The sequence below is a fragment of the Tursiops truncatus genome, chromosome 8 (genome assembly GCF_011762595.2).
Source record: "Tursiops truncatus isolate mTurTru1 chromosome 8, mTurTru1.mat.Y, whole genome shotgun sequence".
Lineage (NCBI taxonomy): Eukaryota > Metazoa > Chordata > Mammalia > Artiodactyla > Delphinidae > Tursiops > Tursiops truncatus.
The window spans coordinates 103,015,302-103,035,634 of record NC_047041.1 but is presented as its reverse complement, the minus strand read 5'-3'; the positions used below and the strand labels follow the sequence as shown (position 1 = coordinate 103,035,634).

The 20,333-nt window shown below is 61.0% G+C and overlaps 2 protein-coding genes across 5 annotated transcripts; both read right to left on the bottom strand.

Moving 5' to 3' along the window:
- Positions 1-3: 3 nt before the first annotated feature.
- RPS6KB2 (ribosomal protein S6 kinase B2) lies at positions 4-6,558 on the bottom strand. Of its 3 annotated transcripts, none has more exons than XM_033861251.2 (15): positions 5,488-6,558; positions 5,080-5,294; positions 4,863-4,983; positions 4,451-4,519; positions 3,764-3,911; positions 2,641-2,698; positions 2,425-2,525; positions 2,256-2,346; positions 2,081-2,171; positions 1,856-1,963; positions 1,249-1,311; positions 1,027-1,104; positions 836-943; positions 624-736; positions 4-424 (listed from the first exon to the last, which is right to left on the bottom strand). In XM_033861251.2, the coding sequence occupies exons 1-15, from the start codon at positions 5,563-5,565 to the stop codon at positions 232-234; spliced, it is 1,635 nt and encodes a 544-aa protein (XP_033717142.1). In that variant the 5' UTR covers positions 5,566-6,558; the 3' UTR covers positions 4-231. The 3 variants fall into 3 exon arrangements, with proteins under 3 accessions (XP_033717142.1, XP_033717144.1, XP_073665346.1); XM_033861253.2 differs by having other exon boundaries at positions 5,080-5,120; XM_073809245.1 differs by lacking the exons at positions 2,081-2,171; positions 2,425-2,525.
- Positions 6,559-6,684: 126 nt separating this feature from the next.
- On the bottom strand, positions 6,685-16,760 carry CARNS1 (carnosine synthase 1). 2 transcript variants are annotated; one of them, XM_033861248.2, is made up of 10 exons: positions 15,299-16,760; positions 14,825-14,864; positions 13,223-13,496; positions 12,332-12,421; positions 11,595-12,082; positions 11,189-11,363; positions 11,018-11,103; positions 10,090-10,321; positions 9,716-9,996; positions 6,685-9,055 (listed from the first exon to the last, which is right to left on the bottom strand). In XM_033861248.2, exons 2-10 carry the CDS (start codon positions 14,825-14,827, stop codon positions 7,829-7,831), a joined length of 2,856 nt encoding a protein of 951 aa, XP_033717139.1. In that variant the 5' UTR covers positions 14,828-14,864; positions 15,299-16,760; the 3' UTR covers positions 6,685-7,828. The 2 variants fall into 2 exon arrangements, with proteins under 2 accessions (XP_033717139.1, XP_033717138.1); XM_033861247.2 differs by having other exon boundaries at positions 11,595-12,421.
- Positions 16,761-20,333: the final 3,573 nt, after the last annotated feature.

Below are 20,333 nucleotides of genomic sequence, written 5' to 3'. Positions count from 1 at the left end.
TGCCATGATTGAACACTTTAATAATCCAAGGGCACAGCTCAACTGCGGGAGGCCGGGGGGCAGCCCCCCTCGACTGGCAGCCGTTGTCTGCAGTCCTTCGTGTTCATGATTCAGGGGCACGGCCACCCCCAGCAGAGACACTCACGCACACTCGCTCCTGTACCCCTCGGCACAGCCCCAGGTCTCTGGAACTGGCCCGGGGTCCCACTGCCCTCATCTCTACCCACTCTCTTAGCGCCCGGGGCGCCCACGGCCTTTCTTGGACTTCTTGGTCCCTGAAGGGGGTCGGATGGGGAGGGGGGCAGTGCTCGAGGGCGGCGGTAGTGGCGGCGGCGGCAGCAAGAGAGGGCGTAGAGTGGGCTCCAGGGGCTCCGGTGGGCCGGGGCTGGGCCGGAATCCCTCAAAGGGCAAGAACTTCAGGGGGCTGCAGGGGAAACCGAGGCAGAGTCAGCATTTCCTGGCACGGGGCCAGGATGCAGTCAAGTGCCCACCCAGGTGGCCCCTGCCATAGAAGTTCCCATGGTAGACGGAGAAACAGAGGCTGAGGCTGGTTCAGAGACGGCCAAGGCAGCCCTGGGGTTGACGGCAGAGCCAAAGCGAGAACGGCCCCCGCCCCGCGGTACCTGATGGGGGTCCAGGGGCTGCCGTTGAGGCGCCTGGGGGAGCGCAGCTTGGGCTGGAGGGAGAAGCCCTCCTTGATGCTGTCCAGGACGGAGGGCGCCACGTACGTGAAGCCCTAGGGGGCAGAGGCGGGGCCAGGCGAAGCTCAGGGTCCACCGCTCCTTGGCCACACCCCTGCCCGTGTCCCTGTAACCCTCAGGCCCCCAGACCTCACCAGGAAGGCCTGGTTGGCGCTCTCACTGAGGGCCGTGTCGTCTGGACTGTCCACCGGCGTCTGCCTCGTGAAGTGGGAGTCAAACTGGCTCACGTCCTCCTCCGACTGCTGTGGGCACCCCGGGGGGAGAGTCAGGGGTGTCCAGGACAGGGGCCTCCATCCGCCCCCAGGCCAGTGGGACCTCCACTCACCAGGGACGGCCGGAAAGGGGGGTCCACTCGGCGGGCCAGGAGGTCATCCCAATTAACGTGCCGGAAGAAGGGGTGCCTCTGTGGGCAGAGTGCCCCCAAACGTGCCAACATTTCACCCTCCATGGCTCCCTCAGAAACCCCCTCTGCTCTAGGGCCCTGTCCCCTGCACCCAGACACCCTTGGGGGCTCAGCCCTGCCCCCTCGTAATGGTCCCAGACCCACCTGCACATCAGCGGCGTCCCCAGGGCCACCCCCGATACGTTGGCTGGGATTCCGCTTCAGAAACTGCAGGACAAGGGCAGGGGGTGAGGGTCTCGGGCGGAGGTACCGGTTGTTTCCGAGTGGCCCCAGGGGGTGGGGAAAGGTGAGAAAGGGGTCGTGGCTTGCGGTGGGGGCCCTGGAGTGTGGTCTCCACCTACTGACACCCTCAGGATTTCCAAGGTTTGGTCCCATGGCCCCTTCTCCACAAAGCCTTTGCTGGCATCACCCCAGGGCACATTCGTGGGGATCCAACTCACAATCTGGATGGGGTGCCTAGCCTCCCACTTTGATCCCCAGTGACCGACTTTTTGAGGAGAGCGGCTAGTGCATGGTGCAGGCCTCGCTGATTAGGACTCAGACTAGGGACCTGGCCAAGGTCGGCAGCTGGTCTGCGCCAGAGCTGACGTCTCACACCTCACAGCCAATGCTCCTCGTCCCAAAGGGACATCGTACAGGTGGGGGAAGGGGAGTGGGGAGCTCCAGCAACCCTGGCCCAGGGAGACTCAGGAGCCTATGCAGGGCCTGGGAGAAGAGACGGGGGCCGTACCAAGGGCAGGAGGGAGCCCACCTTTTTGACGAGGTCCCGGGCATCTGGGGTGAGGTAGGCGGGCAGCTCCAGCTTCCCTCTGATGATCTTATCCATGGTTTTCTTCCGGTTCTCTGCAGTGAAGGGTGGCTGGAGAAGGCAGAGGGTGAGAGGAGCCTTGCGGGCCTCCCACCGGGCCTGCCCCTGCCCCGGGAGGGGGCCCTCCTCCCGCCCCCATGCCCACCCTCCCGAGGAGGCTGGACTTGCCGATCCAGTGAGCATGTCGTACATCAGGGCCCCCAAGCTCCACCAGTCCACCGCCCGGTTGTGGCCACTGCGCACCAGAATCTCAGGGGCCCTGGGGGCCAGGTGGAACCATCAGTCAGGCCGAGCCCTGCCTGGCTGTCCTCCCGACCCCTGGGCCCAGCCGGCTGCCGCTTACATGTACTCGATGGTGCCGCAGAAGGTGTGGGTGACGGCACCCTCGTGAATCGACTCCTTGCAGAGGCCGAAGTCCGTCAGTTTGATGTGACCTGAGGAAGAATGTTAGGGCGGGTCGGTCAGGACCCCAGGCCACCCCGCGGGGCTCAGCCCTCCCCACACATGCGCACCCTGGCTGTTGAGCATGATGTTCTCAGGTTTGAGATCCCGGTAGATGATGCCTTGGGAGTGGAGATGGCCCAGGGCCAGTGTGATCTCTGACAGGTAGAAACTGCAGAGACAGGACAGGGTGAAGGCAACGTGGGGGTGGGGGGGGGGTGGAGCCAGGCCCTGGCGGGGAGGGGTCCCTGGACCCCCTCAGGAGAGAGGCTGGAGGTAACACCCACCAGGCCGTGTCTTCCAGGAAGATGCCCTCTCGCTCCAGATGTGTGAAGAGCTCGCCGCCTGCGACACAAACATGTCAGCAGCTGTGTGCTGGGACCAAGCTCCTCTGCTCGCTGAGCCTTGGTTTCTTCTCGGGGAGAGTGGGGCTCGTAATTCCCGCCCTACCTGCCTCCCAGAGCTGCCGTGGGGACTCAATTCAATTCAGCAAACGTCTACTGACGCCTACTCGGTGCCTGGCCCTGTGCTGGGTGAAGCTGGGGACAGAGATGAGGAGCCCCAGCCACTGCCCGCAGGACGCTCAGTCTACTGGGGAGACAGACACGCACACAGCTGCTCCAATGTGCCAGACTGAGGCAACGGCCCTGAGAGCCTACCAAAACCTTCACAGAGGAGACAGGAGGACACAGTTAACCCCAGCGTGAGGGGACAGAGAAAGTCCCTGGCAGCGGTGAGACTTAAAGGGGATGCAGAGATGGAGCGCAGGAAATGAAGCTCCCAGGGCTCATCGGGACAGATGGGGTCAGTAGGAAAAGCAGGCCCGGATCGCTTCATGGCGAGCAGGGGACACCAGGCCAAGGAGGCCAGGCTTGATCCGGGCAGTTGCAGGGAGCCATGGAATTCTGAGTAGGAGTGTTGGGGGCAATCCCGTGCTCTGAGACGATGACCCTGGAAGTTGGTGGAGGAGACACTAGGAAGAGGGTGAGCTGGAGGCTTTGAGGCCAGTTAAGAAACAACTGTGACGCCTCCCCTCCGCCCAAGAGAGTAGAGAGGATAGAGGACACTGCAGAGAATGAACCATCTGGATTGGGATCTGACTGGATGCAGGGCACACAGAAGGGGGGACCAGCACATGAAGGGCTACTGGAAATGGACAAAACAACCCTCTGGACATCTATACAAACTCCCACCATTCCCATCCACCCCCAACACCGGTGAGGGATACAAGAGGCACTGGACAGACGTTTGCTGAATGAATGAATGAATGAATGAACGAACGGACAGAGGGATGGATGAGGTGGGGCCCCCCTGGCCATTCTACATACCATGTCTCTCCCAGCTCCCCCCAGAGCTCCCTGTGCTGGTTCCCTGGCCTTGCCCACACCCCAGATGGGCCCGCACTCATACCACTGAGGCACTCCAGGATGAGGTAGAGTTTGCCACCAGTCTGGAAGGCATAGGCCAGTTCCACAATGAAGGGGTGCTTCACTGACTCTAGAATGTTCCGCTCAGCCCGCGTGTGTGCCGTGTCCTTGGCGTTGCGCACAATTTTGGCCTGCAGAGGCAGGGATCAGTTAGAAGGTGGGCCCCCAGGACTCCCTCAGTCCCTCCAGCCATTACCCTTCAGCCATTCTCTATCACCGCATTGTATTTCTCCATAATTCTGCAGCTATCAGCAACCATCCTTTCCAGGGACTGGTTTATTCCAGCAGCACCGTGTTTCTCAACTTCCGCACTCGTGACATTTGGGGCAGATAATTCTTTGCTGTGGGGGCCTGTCTTTTGCATTGTAAGACCTTTAGCAGAATCCCTGGGCTCGACCCACTGGATGCCTGTGGCAGTCCCTCTCTAGTCGTGACTCAGAAATGTACACCGACATCGCCAGCATTGCCAGACGTTGCCTGGGTGGCAGTAGTGCCCATGGTTGAGAATGTACTGCAGAACAATATAATTGCTACTGACAATACACAAGCAAGTGCTCAAGATAGCGACCATCCCCTCCACTACGTTCACTGCTGTCTCCCAAAGGCCGGTGTAGTACATTGGGAATGGCAGCCACTGGGTGAGGATCTGCCGGCTGAACGAATGACTCACCTTCCTCAGGACTTTCATGGCATATATTCTGCCCACATTGGTGCCCTGCACCTTTCGCACCTGGAACACCTGCAGGGCAGGGGAGACAGGATCAACCTCCCTCTCCATATTCTATCTTCAAAAAGCCCTACCCTGAAGCTCTGGTACTGGGACCAAGAGGCCCACCCAGGAGTGGGGCGGTAAAGATTTCAAGTCCTCCGATTCTAAGAGGATTTACAAGTCGAACTATTTTTCTTTTAACTTTTTGGCTGCAGGGCATGTGAGATCTTAGTTCTCCGACCAGGGGTCGAATCCCCGCCCCCTGCATTGGAAGCACTGGACCGCCACAGAAGTCTCTATAAGTCTAATTTGTTTTGAGACCCTTTGGTGCAGCAAGACTGTGAGGCCAGTGAGGAAGGAGGAGGGCCGGTACCTTGCCATAGTTCCCCTTGCCCAGCACGCGCAGCAGCTCGAAGCAGTGGGGCCCGATGCGCTCAGGGCCCGGGTTCACACTGCTCTCAGTCAGCTCCACCTCTTCATAGTGCCCCACAGGCCTGTGGACACAAGAAGTTAACGGGCGCAAGCTCCAGTGCTCCTCAGGTCCCCTTCCCTAGCCCATTCCCTCCTCCCCCAACACAACCCTCACTCACTCCAGGCCAGCCGCCCTCAACTCGGCAAGGGGACACACGTCCTGTGAGAAACCGAGGGGTAAGAGCCAAGGGAGGTGCCAGGCTCCCTCCCCCCAAGCTGGACTGCTTGGCCCAGGCGTGGAAAGGGTGACGAATGGGAGCTGGCAGGCGATGGGCCAGGACTGCGGAGGAGAGGCGAGGGCAGGAAAGGGAGACGCAGGGGAAGGGCTGGGGGCCTGCAAGACAGGTGGGGGTGAAGGTAGGATCAGAGCCTAATAGTGGCCGGGATCTTAGACAGACCGGGGTCTGCAGGAGAGGAGCCCACTCTGGGGGCGGGGGGCGGGGCGGGGCGGGGGGCGCACGAGCGATCCCACCGCCTGGATGATGGGATCGAGCCGGGATCGAGCTGCGCCCGGACGGACCACTCACCGCGGGGCTGAACTCTGGCTCGCCCTCGCCCTCGCTGCCTTCCTCCGTCTCCAGGTCCAGGTCAAACACCGCCGCCATGCCCGCACCGGCCCCGCGGGCTCCCAGGTGCTTACCTAGCAGCGCTCTGACTGACTGACCGGCCCGGGCCTTACGTCATCATTCCGCGACTGCGGTCTCGCGCGCCGATGACGCAAGAGACTGCCCCTCCCGCGAGCTGGCGGCGAGAAAAGTTGGCGTCCGTCACAAGGCATCTCGGGCATGGTAGTTCCTGAGTGCCGGGGTGCTAAAGCCCGCCGAACCTTCTTCCGCGGGCCCCTCAGTCTTCCCAGCACAGCTTCCTCCGGGGTGGCACAGGACAAGGGCCTCCTGGAAGCCGACCATTTTGGTTCTGGGGCGACTTTGACTTTGGACGGGGCAGAGTCGAAGTGCATGCAGGTGTGAGTGTAAATGCAATTCCCAGCCCTGTTGGAGCCCTACGCTGCCAGGTTGTCTGGGTGGTGGCGAGAGGCGGGTCGAGTATATCTCTCTGTTCGCCTCTGAAAGGGAGCCGGCTGCTGCATCACGGTCTCTAACGTGCCTCCCGCTCGAGGACCCTCAAGTCAGCATTTACTGCTCCGTGCTCAGCTCACTGCTGGGCTTTGTTGCCAGATTCCTGCCGGAAAGGGTTTGGGTCTCACTGATCCACCCGTAATTATGGGCTTGTGCTGTGCGTCAGACACACGAACTCGTGTTTGGTGACACGACAATAATGAACACACCAAACCTAGTCCGTGAGTTTAGATTTGGGGATGGATTCTTGTTGGATGGGACTCTGAGAGTGTGAACTGGGCCAGACCAGGCCTTGGATGAGTTCTAAATTTGGGAAGCTGTCTGGGTGTGCATTCCAGTTGGACAGGGGAGGCTAGATATGAGTTCACATGGACAGAATTCAGGTTCTCCAGGCTGGAGGAGGGTTATCTGGTTGGGTGTGGCCCTCGTTGTAATTCCACCCTCGGGTTTGTGTCCTGGTGTAGGTGCCCCTGGCAGGTCCCTCGCCAAAGGTCAACCCAGAGGCCTGGTCAGTGTGGCAGTTTATCCTTAGCTCTAGACGCTACATGTATCCCCTAACTACCTCTCCCTCCCCCTTCCCCATCCCCTGTCTACCTGAGCTTGAGAAGTGTTGGCCAAGTCGCAAGAACCTATCCCAGACTCTGGACGTTTCACTAGTCCATAAGCCTTTATTTGGAGAGGGACGCTTATGGAGCTGTCCACAGCTCCCGTGCAGCACAGAGGCAGAGTTCTTAAAGCAGCCTCCCCTGAATGAGGAAGGGAGTGTAGAGTCTCCTCTGCCAGTGCTAGTTAGGTGTGCCTGAGGCCAAAGCACCAAAGCTTGGTGGATAAGGTGCACAGTGCACGGGAGGGGTGTTCACATGTCTCAGGGCCACGTATAGGAGGTGAGTGGGGCCTGGAAGCTGAGTGGGCAGGTACAACTTAGTAAAAGCAGAAACCTGGACCTTGCATCTTGTCCCTCGACTCTTCATCCGCTGTGGTATGACATTGAGGCAGTGGCTTTTCCTCTCTGAGCCTGTTTCCTTTTCTGTAGAATGGGGCAATAGTGTCTGCCTGGAGGAGAGATGGTTACTACTGACCCCAAGTCATCTGCTTCTACTGCTCAGGCCAAATGAGGCACGTGGGGCACTGCCAAACATTGTCAGCAGGCTCCAGAACTATCTAGAATTTGTTAAATGAGGGAGTGAGAGTAGGAGGACGAGGGGTTTAGTCTCAGATTTTCTTGGGATTTGTCCAAAGCCAGAGGCCAGGTTCTCTCCTGTAGGCAGCAGGAAGAGACAGACCTGGAGGGGTGGGAAGGATGGGCTGGGTTTGGGCCCACTCGAACTAACCTGGGGGCAGGGTGTGTGTGTGTGTGTGTGTGTGTGTGTGTGTGTGTGTGTGTGTGTGTGTGTGTGTGTGTGTGTGTGTGTGTGTGTGTGTGTGTGTGTGTGTGTGTGTGTGTGTGTGTCTGTGTGTGTGTGTGTGTGTGTGTCTGTGTGTGTGTGTGTGTGTGTGTCTGCAGCTGTTGTTGCTTCTCCATGACTAGAGTCCTGGGAAGCTACGGGCTGGACTGGGGCCTTCGGGAGGACAAGCAGCCCACCAGCTACTTCTTTTATGGCTCCTCAAGTCCAGGAGGCCGTGGTGTCAGAATAGCCCTGCCGCTCTGGAACAGACCTGGGGCCTTGGAGGGGACCAGACCTCTCCAACGGTTGGGGCAGGGCCATGGGAAGAGAAGCAGGGAGAGCACCGGGGAGCAGAGGGCACCACCGCATCCCCTCCAGCACTTTGCCCCTGCCCTGTGGCCCCAGCACTATTTGAAGTGGGACAAGAAGTAGGCAACGGGATAGTGGGGCCCGTCGATGCCCAGGCCCTGGCAGAGGCCCAACAGGCGGAGACGGGCCTCGGCCGGGCTGGGCCCAGCACAGGCCACACTGCAGTAGGGCTCCTCGTATTCTCCAGGCACAAGGGTCTCCTCCAGCAGATTGAGACGCAGCAGGCCCTGGTCATGAAGAGCCTGTAGGGTCTCGCGGCTGGCGGTGGAACTCAGCGCCTGCAGGTGCTGAGACACCAGGCACATGACACCCACCAGGTGGCCACGGGCGCGTGGGTGGGCAGGCAAGGCAGGCCGCAGGCCGCAGGCCACCATAGCAGCAGCGAGCAGCAGGTCCACACCATAAAGCTCCAGGATCCAGTCTCGCAGGTAGAAGCCACCCATGCGGGGGTTGATCTCGATGAGCCGCGGCCCAGCCCTAGTCAGCTTGAGCTCCACGTTGAAGACCCCATCCAGCAGCCCGCAGCCCAGGCAACAGCGGAAGGCTGCCTGCACCAGCTGCGCCTCCTGCTCCGGTGCCAGCCCAGTGGGCATGCAGGCCGCTGTCTCAGTGAAGCCAGGCAGCCGTGTGGGGCCATTGTCGGAGACGAAGGCAGCCAGCAGTCTCCCCCCAAACAACACCAGATCCACGTCGTGCTCGGTGCCCTCGATGAACTCCATCAGCAGCATGGCATTGCCCCAGCCCAGCCCGATGCCGGGGTAGTCGGCCTCGACCTGCAGGTCTCGGGCGATCCGGGAAAAGTGCTCGTGGCACTGTGACGCGTCCTCCACCAGCCGTACACCCACTGCACCCGCCCCAAACTCCAGCTTCATGACACCTGGCAGGGGCACCTGGCGGACAGCCCTGTCCACGTCGGCCTCGCTCTCCAATGGGCAGCAGGGCACAGCATAGAGGGAGGGTGCAGGCCAGGGTGGGCCATGGTGGCACAACAAGTGCAGCTGGGTGCGGCTCTTCTGCTTAGCCACGTGCATGGCGGCTGGCGGGTTGCAGGGCAGACCCAGCTCCTGGCAGAGCAAGGCCGTGAGCACGAGGCAGTCATCCCAGTAGGAAAAGCAGCCGTCTAGCTGCAGGCCGCGTGCCCGCACCAGCTCCGCCAGCACCCGTGCGTTCTCCTCATCCCTCTGGTGCTCTGTTATATTGAAGTGGATGAAGGTCTGCACTAGCTGGGACGCAAAGTGGTTGGGGTCTGAGTCCACCAGGTGCAGCTGCAGAAACCACAGGGCGGCAACACACCGAGATCAGCTTGTGCTGGGCGCTGGGCAATAGGATGGGGCCTAGAACATGGTCCTGGCCCTCAGGGGAGACAGCTTCACCAGTGCTACGCGCTCAAAACATATTTGTTGATGATTGAATAGAAGGTACAGAGGTGGGACACCTAATCCAGCCAAGAGAGTAGGGAAGGCAACCTAGAGGAGGCAGTGCTTAACCTGGGAGCTCAGTAAGGTTTAGCCAGAGGAAAGATGGCTGCAGGAGGGGGGGCGGGTGTCATCTAGATGGGAGGGGTGGCAGAGAGGGCTGGTGGAATCTTTCCCACTGGCAGGCTCAGTCTGGCCAGGGTTTGTAGGGAAACCACCAGGGTTCGTAGGGAAACCACCAGGGTTAGGGCTTGGGACTGCTGGTCTGGTGTCCCGAGTGGCCTTTTACTCCTAGCAGGGACAAAATTCAGCTAGGGGCGGGAAAAAGTTGAGACCCCTAACCTGGACGCGGCGACAGGCCCCGCCCCTACGCTTGGGCTCCAGGCCCCCGGCTAGATCGCCCCGCGCAGGCCCCGCCCCAAGGCCAACACCGCCCCTGGCCCCGCCCCGGGCCCTGCCTCCACCACTCAGGCCGGAACTTTGAGCCCCGCCCCGCCCCACCCCGCCCACCTTGAGCCCGTAGTCGCGCGCCGCCTCCCACACGAACTTCTTGCTGACACCGCCCGCGCCGAGCAGCAGCAGCTGTTTTCCCTCCATGAGGCAGCGCGCCGAGCGCCGCAGCATCGTCTCCACCAGCGGCGCGGCCGCCGCCTCCTCGGCTGCCAGCCCCGGGCGCGGCGCGGCCCACAGCCCTTCGAGCGCGCCACACGCCTCCAGACACAGGCCTCCGTTCAGCTCCAGGGCCACGGGGGTCAGCGCGCGGCCGGCCACCGTCAGGGCGAAGTCCACCCCTGGGCCGGGCAGGGGGCGCGGGCTCAGTGCGGGCCGCCTTCGGGCCTCGGGCCCCCCTCCTCCCGTCCCCGTCCCGGGCGGCCTGCACTCACCGAGGAAGTCAGTGCGGACCTGGCGCCCGCCGCGCTGCTCAGCGCTCAGGCTGGCCTCCAGGGTCAGCACGGCGGCTAGCGCGGCCTCGGCCGCCGCCTTGACGCGCTGCCGCACGACTGCCACCTGCGAAGCCTCACCCAGGCCGCACTGGGCCAGCGCCGCCTCCAGCGTCCGTGGCAAGGAGCTCTGGTGCCGCAGAGGCCGGTCCCCACGGCCCACGCTGCACACCACCTGGGCAAGGTGCGGCTCAGGGGGCTGGTCCAGGAGGAGTCCTCCCGGGACTATCCCTGGCCCCAGCACACCTTCCCCTATGCCACGATCCAGGCCACAGCCCTCACTAGACATTCAAGTCCTGTCCTCCAATGTGACTTACACTGCCCGTCTGGTCCCCCTGGGAGGACTCTACCCAAGCTTCCAGGCCCAGCTGGGGCCTCTGCTCCCTAAGGGCTCTAAGCATGCTTGTTCCTAGTGCCTACAGCCCTGGGGGCCTGTCCCACCCTGGTGGGCTTAGCCCTAGAGCTCCCTGAGGGCAATGTTGAGTCTCTCCCTCTCAGCTTGGCCCAGAGCTGTGTACCTAGGAGGGTCCCTAAGCCTCTCTCCTAAAGGGCTCCAGGCCCTGGAGGTTTGTCAGGGACCCTGGGTCAGCCTCTTCTGTGGGGAAGAGCTCTCTGGGAAGAGGTTTCAGCCCTGGGCCCTGGTACCCAGCATGGGATACCAGGTAGGGCTCCGGATGTGGGAGGAGCACAGGAAGGGTTGGAGAGAAGGGAGAGTGTCAGACGAAGTCCTCCCAGAGACAACCAAAATCCTCCGCCCCCCCGCCCCGCCCCAAGACTTTGTCCTCTCTCTGCCCAGGGGCCCTCATCAGCTCAGTGGAACTGGGCTGGGGTGTGGCAGCAGGGGCATGACCTGGACCTGAGCCATGCTCACCTTGCTCAGCAGGGGCTTGTCACCCTGTGTCCGACAGACCACAGCACAGATACGCAGAGCCAGCTCAGGGCCAGGCAGGGGGCTGCCTGGGGGAAGACGGTGAGGCCTGAGCACAGAGCAGCGAGGAGGCCGAGCCATGCTCTCCCTCTGGCTGGCACAGGTGGCTCTCACCTGGGAAGGGCAGCCGGGCAGGTGGGCATACAGCCTCCACCAGGACACTCTCCTCCTCCTCTAGTTTCTCCAGCAATGCCAGCACTGTGTCCACCACTGGGCCCAGCTCAGCTCGGGGATACAGACGCATTGCCTGCCGCCCCCTCCAGCGCCAGCCACTGAGCTTCATGGCTACCTGCAACAGGCAGGGGAAGGGGGCCTCCTCACCACCCCACGTACATGCAGGGTGGGACGCTCATACCACAGGAGCTAATGAGTAAACTGAGGTAAGAAGGCAGGGGATTACCACAGAGATGGGGCAGTAGTAGGGCTCAAAGTTGGGAACCGCTTCCCAGCAGGACCCGGTAACCCTCCACGGGTCCCCTCCTGCTGGCCTCTGCACAACCTCGGGGGCAGAGCCTGTTACCTGCAGGGCATCACCCAGGGCCTCAGAGTGCAGAAAAGCCCCTACTTCCTCCTTCACCAGTGTCTCTTGGCCCTCTTTGCCATTCAGCTCCACCAGCCGTAGTCCCGGGCTGGCATCCCCTCCCCTCAGCAGTGCCGGCGGCTTGTAGGTGAAAGCCAGGGTAGCTGGTACAGCCACGTCACCCTGCCGAGCTAGCAATCGCCTCGTCAGCAGCCGGTCCTCCAGCAGCCGGGCCAGCTCGGCTGAGGCTCCTGTGGGGCAGGTCAGGTCGCGAGCGAGCTCAGCTGCCTCTCGACCCCGGCTAGGCCCCAGCCCCAGGCCTGCCAGGAAGTAGGTGGCGCGGCGAGGGGGGACAAAATCATCCAGGAATGTCAGGCCCCCCGGGTGGAAGCTCACAGCCTTGGAGACCAGCAGGGCTGCCTCGCCTGGCTGCCCTGGTGCTGGCACCTTTGTCAGCCAGGCAGGGGACAGGCAAAGGAGCATGTTTCCTGTGGGCAGAGGGAGGAGGGTTGCTGGCCAGGGAAGGCTTAATGCCCCCATGCCCTCCACCTCCAGCCTGGGCCCCTGGGTAGTCAGGGGCAGCTGCTCCCAGAACCCACCCCCACTCGGAGTAGGGCAGCTGGCCCGGTGGAATGCAGGCAGTTGCCAGGGTTGGCGGGTATTTTGGGATGTGGCCGGGCCAGGGCAGGGCTGCCCTTTCTGTAGGAGGGGGTGGGGGAACTTGGGCACACACTCACCCGGGCTCTGGACCCCACCCTCCAGCAGCAGAGACAGAAAGGTGCTGGGCGATCCCAGAATGCACAAGGTCACCTCCGCCCCAGGACAGCCTTGAGGAAGAGGACGTTGCCAAGCTCACCAGGGGCTCCCCTTGCTCTCTTTCCGCCCACCTTTCCCCACCCCCATAGCCCTGCCCTCACCCTTGGACCCCCAGGTCCTCCCCGGGTATCGGACGAGAAAAGTAAAGGGGACAGAGGAAGCTGGAGAGCAAAGGGGAAGCTGCCTGTCTACCTTGCCCTCTGAGGCTAGCTCCCTCCCCTCTGCAGCTGGCCCAGAAGGCACTGGAGGCTGAGTGACTGGAGACATGGGTTCTAGCCTCAGCTCTGCCACTGACTTTCTGTGTGACCCTTGGTCCCTGTGCGGTGGGGGGAGGAGTCTCTGCACCTCAGTTTCCCAGTTTGTACAATGGGGCCCAGTCTGTGATGTTCACACACTCTAGCTGTAAGCCCTCTGTCCACACAAAATCTTTTGTGGCTGCCTGATACATGAAACAGATAAAGCAGAGGAGGAGTCCTGGGTCCCAGCTGCTAGCTGCCTCCACAGCGGCTGCCAGGACACTTCTGTAGAAGCTCTGGCTCCACAGAACATGGACTGCATATCCCAGGGCTGGATTTTCCGGGGGTGGGAGGGAAACCGTGGTCTCTGACTGTACTGGTGCCAGATGCCCTTTGAAAAGCCTGCCTTCCAGAGGTTGACTGGCCTTGTCTCCCTGGCTTCAGACCAAGCCAGCGCCTAGGCGAAGGGGCCGACCTTGACAGAGATGGGAAGCAGGCTGGGCTGCAGGTGTCTCCCTCCTCCTAGGGGTGCTCCCTCCCCCCAGGGGTGCCCCCCTCCATGGAACCCTCGGGCACCTGTGCGGGGCACCTGGCTGCGGTCTTGGGTCTCCGGAAGGCCAGCTTGCTGCAGACAGCTCTGCAGGAGACTGTAGTAGTAGACAGTCCAGGCCCGGGCCTCCGCCCCCTCGGGGGAGCCCTTGCAGTCCAGGGCCACGTCATGGCGCCAGGAACCATGGAAGCAGCCTGGGGGTGGCAGGCCAGAGCCCCCACCCCATGGGCCCTCCTCTTCTTCCAGGTCCTTGGAGTCCAGGGGGGAGTCACACTCGGGACCCAGCGGATCCAGGGACAGCTGAGGGAGGCAGAAGTGGTGGGTCTTGGGCAGGGTGGGCAAGGGGCATATTAAGTCACCCAAGGGTATAAGTCCCCCACTCTCCTAACCTTGGGCAGACACTGTCCTAGGAACTAAAGAGGATGGGTTGGGTTGGGTTGGGGGATGAAGGCCTGTCACCAGGAACATGTAAGTGGGAGTGCTTTGTAAACTGTATGTGCAGTGCCCCAGCGGGTGGGAGCAGAAAGCAATGCACTGCTGGCTGGATCACTGCCCCCTCATCCCACGCCCAGGTCTGCCCCAGCTTGGTTCAGAGGGGCAGAGGTTTTTTGCCGGTTTTGCTTATCGAGGCAGCCCTGGGACCTAAAACAGCCCTGGCACACTGTAGCTGCTCAATGTTTGATGACTGAAGAATAAGTGAACGAATGAACCAAGCAATCACTCTTGGGCTGCTCTCTTTTCTCTGGCCTCAGTGACCCATGTACCACCGTGGAGTTCTGCTGAGACCTAAATATGTGGGTGAAGCTGGTCCACGGTCATCTCCAAGTAGCTGGAGAATCTACCATACGCCCAGTCCTGGGCCAGGCATTAGTAAGGAAGAAGCTGGTGCCCTTCTTTTCAGATGTTCTGAGTCATGGAAATGCTCACTTTAGATGAAATCTTACACCCTGCCCCTCTCTGAGGCTGGCTGACTCCCAAATGAGGCTGCTCAGAAGCTCACTGTGAACACACGTGCAGACACAGGTGGGCCTGTCCTCCGGGGGACAGGCTGGGCCTCCTTGGACAAGTCGTGAGGTTTCTTTGGGACTTGTGGGTGCCTGGTGCCTGCCCTGTCCCCCCCCGGGGTGCTGATGAGGCTTGGACCTAGAGAATCACCGTGGTCATTGCGAGACAGCATACTGCAGGCAGCCGGGAGGGCAGAGGTCTGGGCCTCAGACCTGGCCTGGAATCCCGGTTCGCCGGTGCCAAATTCTGAGGCTTGGTGCCCTTTCTTAGGAGCTGAGTCCCCTAAGAGCCCAGAATGGGTTCACTGCTATGTTCCCAAACTTAGAATGGGGCAGGGCGCATGGTAATAATAAGTTGCAGGTTGAATGAATGCCAAAGGGGACCAAGAGTGCCCGCCTCCCAGAGCTGATGGGGGAGAGAGGCAGTGCCTGGCACACAGCAGCTGCTTGTCCCATGGCACACAGAGTGGGCGGTCAAGGGGTGTGTGCGCAGCTGGTCACGGGTCTGTCCGCACAGACAGCCCCAGGGTTAGGCTTCTACGCGCCCCGCCCGATGCCGCCCTCTGGGCCCTCCCTCTGATTAGGGTCTTGGGCTTTGGTGGGGAGGGACCAGAGGAGACTCACCATCTCACAGGTGGAGAGGCTGACAGACTGATGGAAGAGACTGACAGAGAGAGACAGAGGAGGGAGTCAGGGCGGCCGGATCTCTACTGCAGAGCCCAGCCCCTAAGACTCTGGGTCAGAGAGGTGCCCGCGACCGCGTGCGGCTCTCCTGTCCCAGCCAGGAGGTGTCCAAGGCTGCCCCACCCCCACCCCAAGGAAGCAGAGGGATTGCTGACGCCCGGACCCCATGGGGCCCGCACCCCAAGCTCACACATCCCAAGCTGCGCGGGGCAGGGCCGGGGGTCCTGGCGCTCAGCCCTTCCAGCGGGGGGCGCGCCGGGTCCCCGCGCGTGTGTGCGCGCGTCTGGGAGGGGTATGCAGGCGGTGTCACGGGTCCCGCTGGGGGGCGCGGGCGCTCAAGGTCCCGTCCCCGCGGCCCCTGCCCCGCAGCCCCCTCCCTGGCTCTCCCCGGGGCGCGGGCAGCAGCCGGGGTACCTGGCGGACGGCAGCGGCTCGGCGGGGCTCTGCCGGGCTCGGCGGGCGGCGCGGACCCGGCGGGACTCGGCGGCGGCGGCGGCACAGCGCCCGGCCGAGGCGGCGCCGCTTTATATAGAAGCGCCCGGGGCATGCCCAGTGCCAGGCGCGGGGCGGCGCGGGGCGAAGTGGCCCGGCCCCACCGTCCTCCAGCCGGGGGACCCGGCAAAACCTCCGCCACCCATCCTGAACCTGGGGTCCTGGGGGTGGGCGGGCCCGACCCTGCCAGAGGCAAGGCGCGGGGGGGGGGGGGGCGGGCAGGGAGAGACAAACAGAGGGACAGGCAGAGGGACAGACAGGAGACCTTCGGAGACACAGTAAGTCGAACAGTGGGCCAGGTTCTAGCGGATAGCGATCGTCAGAGAGGGTCACAGACTAAGGGGCCGCGGTAAAGAAAAGACAGAGGACAGAGGGGGATAAATAGAGAGAGACCCATAATGGAAGAGAGATGTAAAGAGAATAGAGGGGGAGGGGAAAGCTGGAGCCGGCAGAGACTGGTACCAGGGCTTGCCCTCAGGGCTGGGGTAGCCAGGAGAGCGGCTGGAGCACACAGTCCGGAGCCCTAACCTTGGATGGAGTCCTGAGCTCCCCAGCACCCGGGGCCGCAGCTCTCTGCCAAGGAGCACTGTGCCGTACGGCAGCAAGCACTCCCAGAAAGACCTTCTTGAACAGGGGTCCCTGTACATCTGAGGGGTCCCCTCCTCATCTCTCCCAGCCCCTCCAGAGTAGTGGCCACTAGGTAAGACGCCCCCCACAAGGGCAGTCCCAGTTCCCTGGGGTACCCTCTGCCCTGCTGGGGGCCAAGAGGGAAGAGCGTGGCCAGGCTGGGAGTTCCAGTGGGTCTGAGCACAGCAAAGGAAGGGGCTTGTCTACACGATCTGCCCTGCCCATCAACACCCAGGTCAGCTGGACATCCACAGTTATACCCACAATCTCCCCAAAACGCACATCCTTACCCCCAGGTGCACCCATCCAAACACCCACAAAAGCACACCTCAAGAGACCTGGATCACAGCCACATATTCACCCCAAGAAACACACCCAGAGATTCATACCCTCGCAAGTGTTGTCGCACTAGGTGGAATCGGATCCTAGATCCAGCTGTGGGGCCTGGGCACCTCCCCTTCCTGTCTGACTGAACCTCCCTCTCCTCCTGACTTAAATGGGTCTAGTTACCATCTCATAGGACTGCGGTGAAGATTATCACAGCAGCCTGAGTCCAGCACACGTAGGTTGTTGTTGCAATTCTCCCACCTCAGCCCCGCAAACTCAGACCCTCTCTCCAGGGACACCCCCCGATTGTTCCCTAGAGCCTCCTGGGCTGGGGGAGGGTACCGACGGCCCCGCAGCACTTGTGGAGGCAAAGGTGGCTGCTTTGGCCCCTTTCTACAACCGTACACAGAGCAGCCTGTGAGGAACCACCCTGTCTACCAGTGGAGGGACTCAGCGAGGAGAAGTGACTTACCTGGGGCCCCCCAGCCCAGCCCACATTCCCCACACAGCTTTCCAGGGCTGCTCTGGGCTCCCCAGCACCAGATCCACACTCCACTCCTCCCTGTGGCCAGCCCAGCCTCCTGGAATGAGGTGCGGCCACCCAAGAAGATCCATCCTCTTGCTGAGGGGGTAACCTTAGCTCCAGGGAGATCCACGGGAGGGAGCAGGGTTGGGGCATGGATGTCACCAAAGAGCATGAGATCTGACACTTAACAAATATTAAGAACCAAAATCCAACAGAGTAAATTTTAAAGATCTTATTGGCTTTATCCAGCGGTTCATGAATCGGGCAGCATCCCGTCCAGCAGACAGAAAGGAGCTACAAAGAAGTTGTGTAAAATGCAAGACTTTTATAGGCAGAAGGGAGCAGACACAAAGAAGTTATACTTAGGCAAAAAAGTGGGTTGGTTATTGCAAGATCACTTTCTTTTAGGGAATAGCAGGGGTCTATCAGGCAGATGAACCTGCTAGTGCTGGTCAGGCAATTCCTGATTGACTGGTTTAAGATACAATTTCCAGGAGAGCTGAAACTGTAATCAAGTTATCTCGGTTTGGTGACATGGGGCTTAGCATAAGTGACTCCACCTTGGGCCTCCTGTCTTGTTTTTTGCTTTTTTTTTTTTTTAACTCTTTTTAAATTTTTTAATTTATTTATGTTGGCTGCACTGCCTTAATTGTGGCATGTGGGATGTTCAGTTGTGGCATGTGGGATCTTTAGTTGCGGCATGTGGACTCTTAGTTGTGGCATGCATTCGGAATCTATTTCCCGAACCAGGGATTGAACCCAGTCCCTGCATTGGGAGTGTAGAGTCTTACCCACTGGACCTCCAGGGAAGTCCCTGCTGTCTTGTTTTTAACCCAAGCAGTGTAGCATCTGTGGACTCAGTTTTCTCATCCTCAAATGGGGATTATAGTGCATACTTTAGCCCAGGCTTGGCTGGACAGGGGGCACCTGGCAGAAGGTAGCAGTGCCAGCAAACGGTTTTGTTTTTCTGGGTTTTTTTGTTTTGTTTTGTTTTGTTTGCGGTACGTGGGCCTCTCACTGCTGTGGCCTCTCCCGTTGTGGAGCACAGGCTCCAGACGCGCACGCGCAGCGGCCATGGCTCACGGGCCCAGCCACTCCGCGGCACGTGGGATCTTCCCGGACCGGGGCACGAACCCGTGTCCCCTGCGTCGGCAGGCGGATTCTCAACCACTGCGCCACCAGGGAAGCCCCAGCGAACGTTTTTTGACTTGTCCCAGGCACTGTACAGAGGACTTTATGTGCCATATTTCACTTAACCCTGTTGGGTAGCAGTTATGAGTCTCTGCCTTTTGCAGATGAGGCAATGGAGGCTCAGAGAGGTGATGTGATTTGCCCAAGGTCACACGGCTGGTGAGAGGCAGGGCCGGGGTCTTCCCTCTGCCAGAGTGTGTGTATACATGCACACAGGGCAGTGTGGTTCTGTGCCCGCTCCCAGACTGCCCTGGCTGGGCACCGGCTGTGATGGCGTTTGCCTTGTGGACGCAGGGAGGAAAATCAGGGTTGGGCAACTGCAGCTCAGCCCAGGGCCCTGGGAGTTGGGGCAAGCAGGCTGGCAGGGCAGTCTTGCTCTGTTTGTGCCAGGAGAGCCTGGAGGTCACCTGAGGCTGAGCTGGGCCAGGTAGGCGTGGGGTGAAGAGACGCAATCCCTGGGTGACTGCCCAGCTTGACTAAACAATAACCATCATAGAAATGAGACAGGTAGAGTGCTCTTGGGACTAGGGCGGGAGCTGTTATTATCCTATTATCTGTAGGAGGAGACTGAGGTTCAGAGAGAGCGAGAAGGCCATTCCCATGCAGGGACTTTGCAGGGAGTCCAAGCCTGGCCTCCGGACAGTGTGGGATGGGGGACTTATGGGGTGGGTGGCAGTCGAGATGGAGACCATGGCCCCCCACACGGGGGTCCATTTGCCCTTCCACTTCTTTGCTTGACCCCCACTCCTGTCCCCTGGGCTGACCCCGGCCGATGGACATCGCTGGGTGCCACCCCAGCTTTGGTCCCCACAGGCTGAGTACTCTCAGATGCGTGCCTTGCCTTCTCCGAGCCCCTTTCCAGGCAGGTCTGTAGGGAGCTGGGGCTGCTAGGTTCACTGGGTGTGGTTGTTCAGGTTGCTCACTGCACAAAGGTACCCTGCTGAGTGGTCACTTCCCTTCTGTCCTGCAAGGGATGCATGTACCTGGGGGAGGGGCATCTTTTCCCAACTAGTGCACAGGAGCCATAGGGGGCTAGCGCAGCCCTGTGGGAACAGCGTGTGTAAAAAAGCGTTCCGACAAGGAGGGAGCTGGTCCTCTTTTGGTCTGACCCCTTGGCTCAGGCTTCCCAGATGGATGGTTGATAACGGGATCTGCAGAAGGACTGCCCAGAAAATGCTTCCCTCAGTAGACAAGGCAGTGACTCAGCCCCAGCTAGAGAGGCCCCTGCTGGAGACCACCTGCCCCAGGGTCTATATCCAGGGGGAACGACTACCATATGGCCTCTCCTTCAGACTCAGCAGCCCTGGTGCCAAGGCTGCTGCTTTCCTGCTCCTCTACCTTCCCAGCAGAAGAGCTGAGCGCACGGAGGGCAGGGAGTGCAGGGCAAATCCCATAGACTCCCTGCAGGTTCCCCCACCTACCGTGGTCTAGCTGGCTCTGCCCCCCACTGGGATCCTGGGCTGGGCACTCAATCTGGCCATCTCCCCCTTCTCTAAAGAGGCTCTCAGTGCCACCTGCAGAGAGAGGGTGTGGGGGTCTGAGAAAGGGTCCGTGAACTGCAGGGGACTGTGCTATTATTAAGCTCCAAGTACGCTAGTGGGGTGGGGAGTGGGGAGGGAGGGCTCAGGAAGCTCTCTTTAACTCACAGGAGCCCAGCCCCTGGCCCACACTCAGAACCCAGGCTGGGGCGAGACTGGGGCAGTGGGAGAGACAGCAGCCCCAGGATGGCAGAGGGAGGTGGGTGTCAGGTTCATGGCTGTTGATGCGGGGCTAGCGGTGAACCTTGGGTCTGCCCTGGGCAGCAAAGCTTTGGCCCAGTTGCCTCCCCTCCTGAGCCTTAGTTTCCCCCCAGGTAAACTTCAGCTCTGGGTCTGGACCTCCGTGAGTCCCTCCTTCAGGGAGTGGGATGGTCTGCCCAGGACCCAGGGCCTGGCCAGTCACACAGTCAGCGCACAAGAGTATATGTGGAGGGGGCGTGTTCCTGCAGCCGTGGCCCTGTCACCAGATCTGAGGGTGCCAACACTCCAGGTCAGCCACTGAGAAGGATGGATCAAACACTCCACCATTGCGACTTCCCTGGCGGTCCAGTGGTTCAGACTCCACACTTCCACTGCAGGAGGTTCGGGTTGGATCCCTGGTCAGGGAACTAAGAACCCACTCCACCATTTAAGTGGGACTGCAGACACTTTCTCCGGGTACTCCCCCTCCCCCTCCCCCCTTCAGGGGAGGGCACCCAAGGAAGCAGGGAGGCAGGGCGCTGGGAACGGGCCCTGCAGGAACATAAGC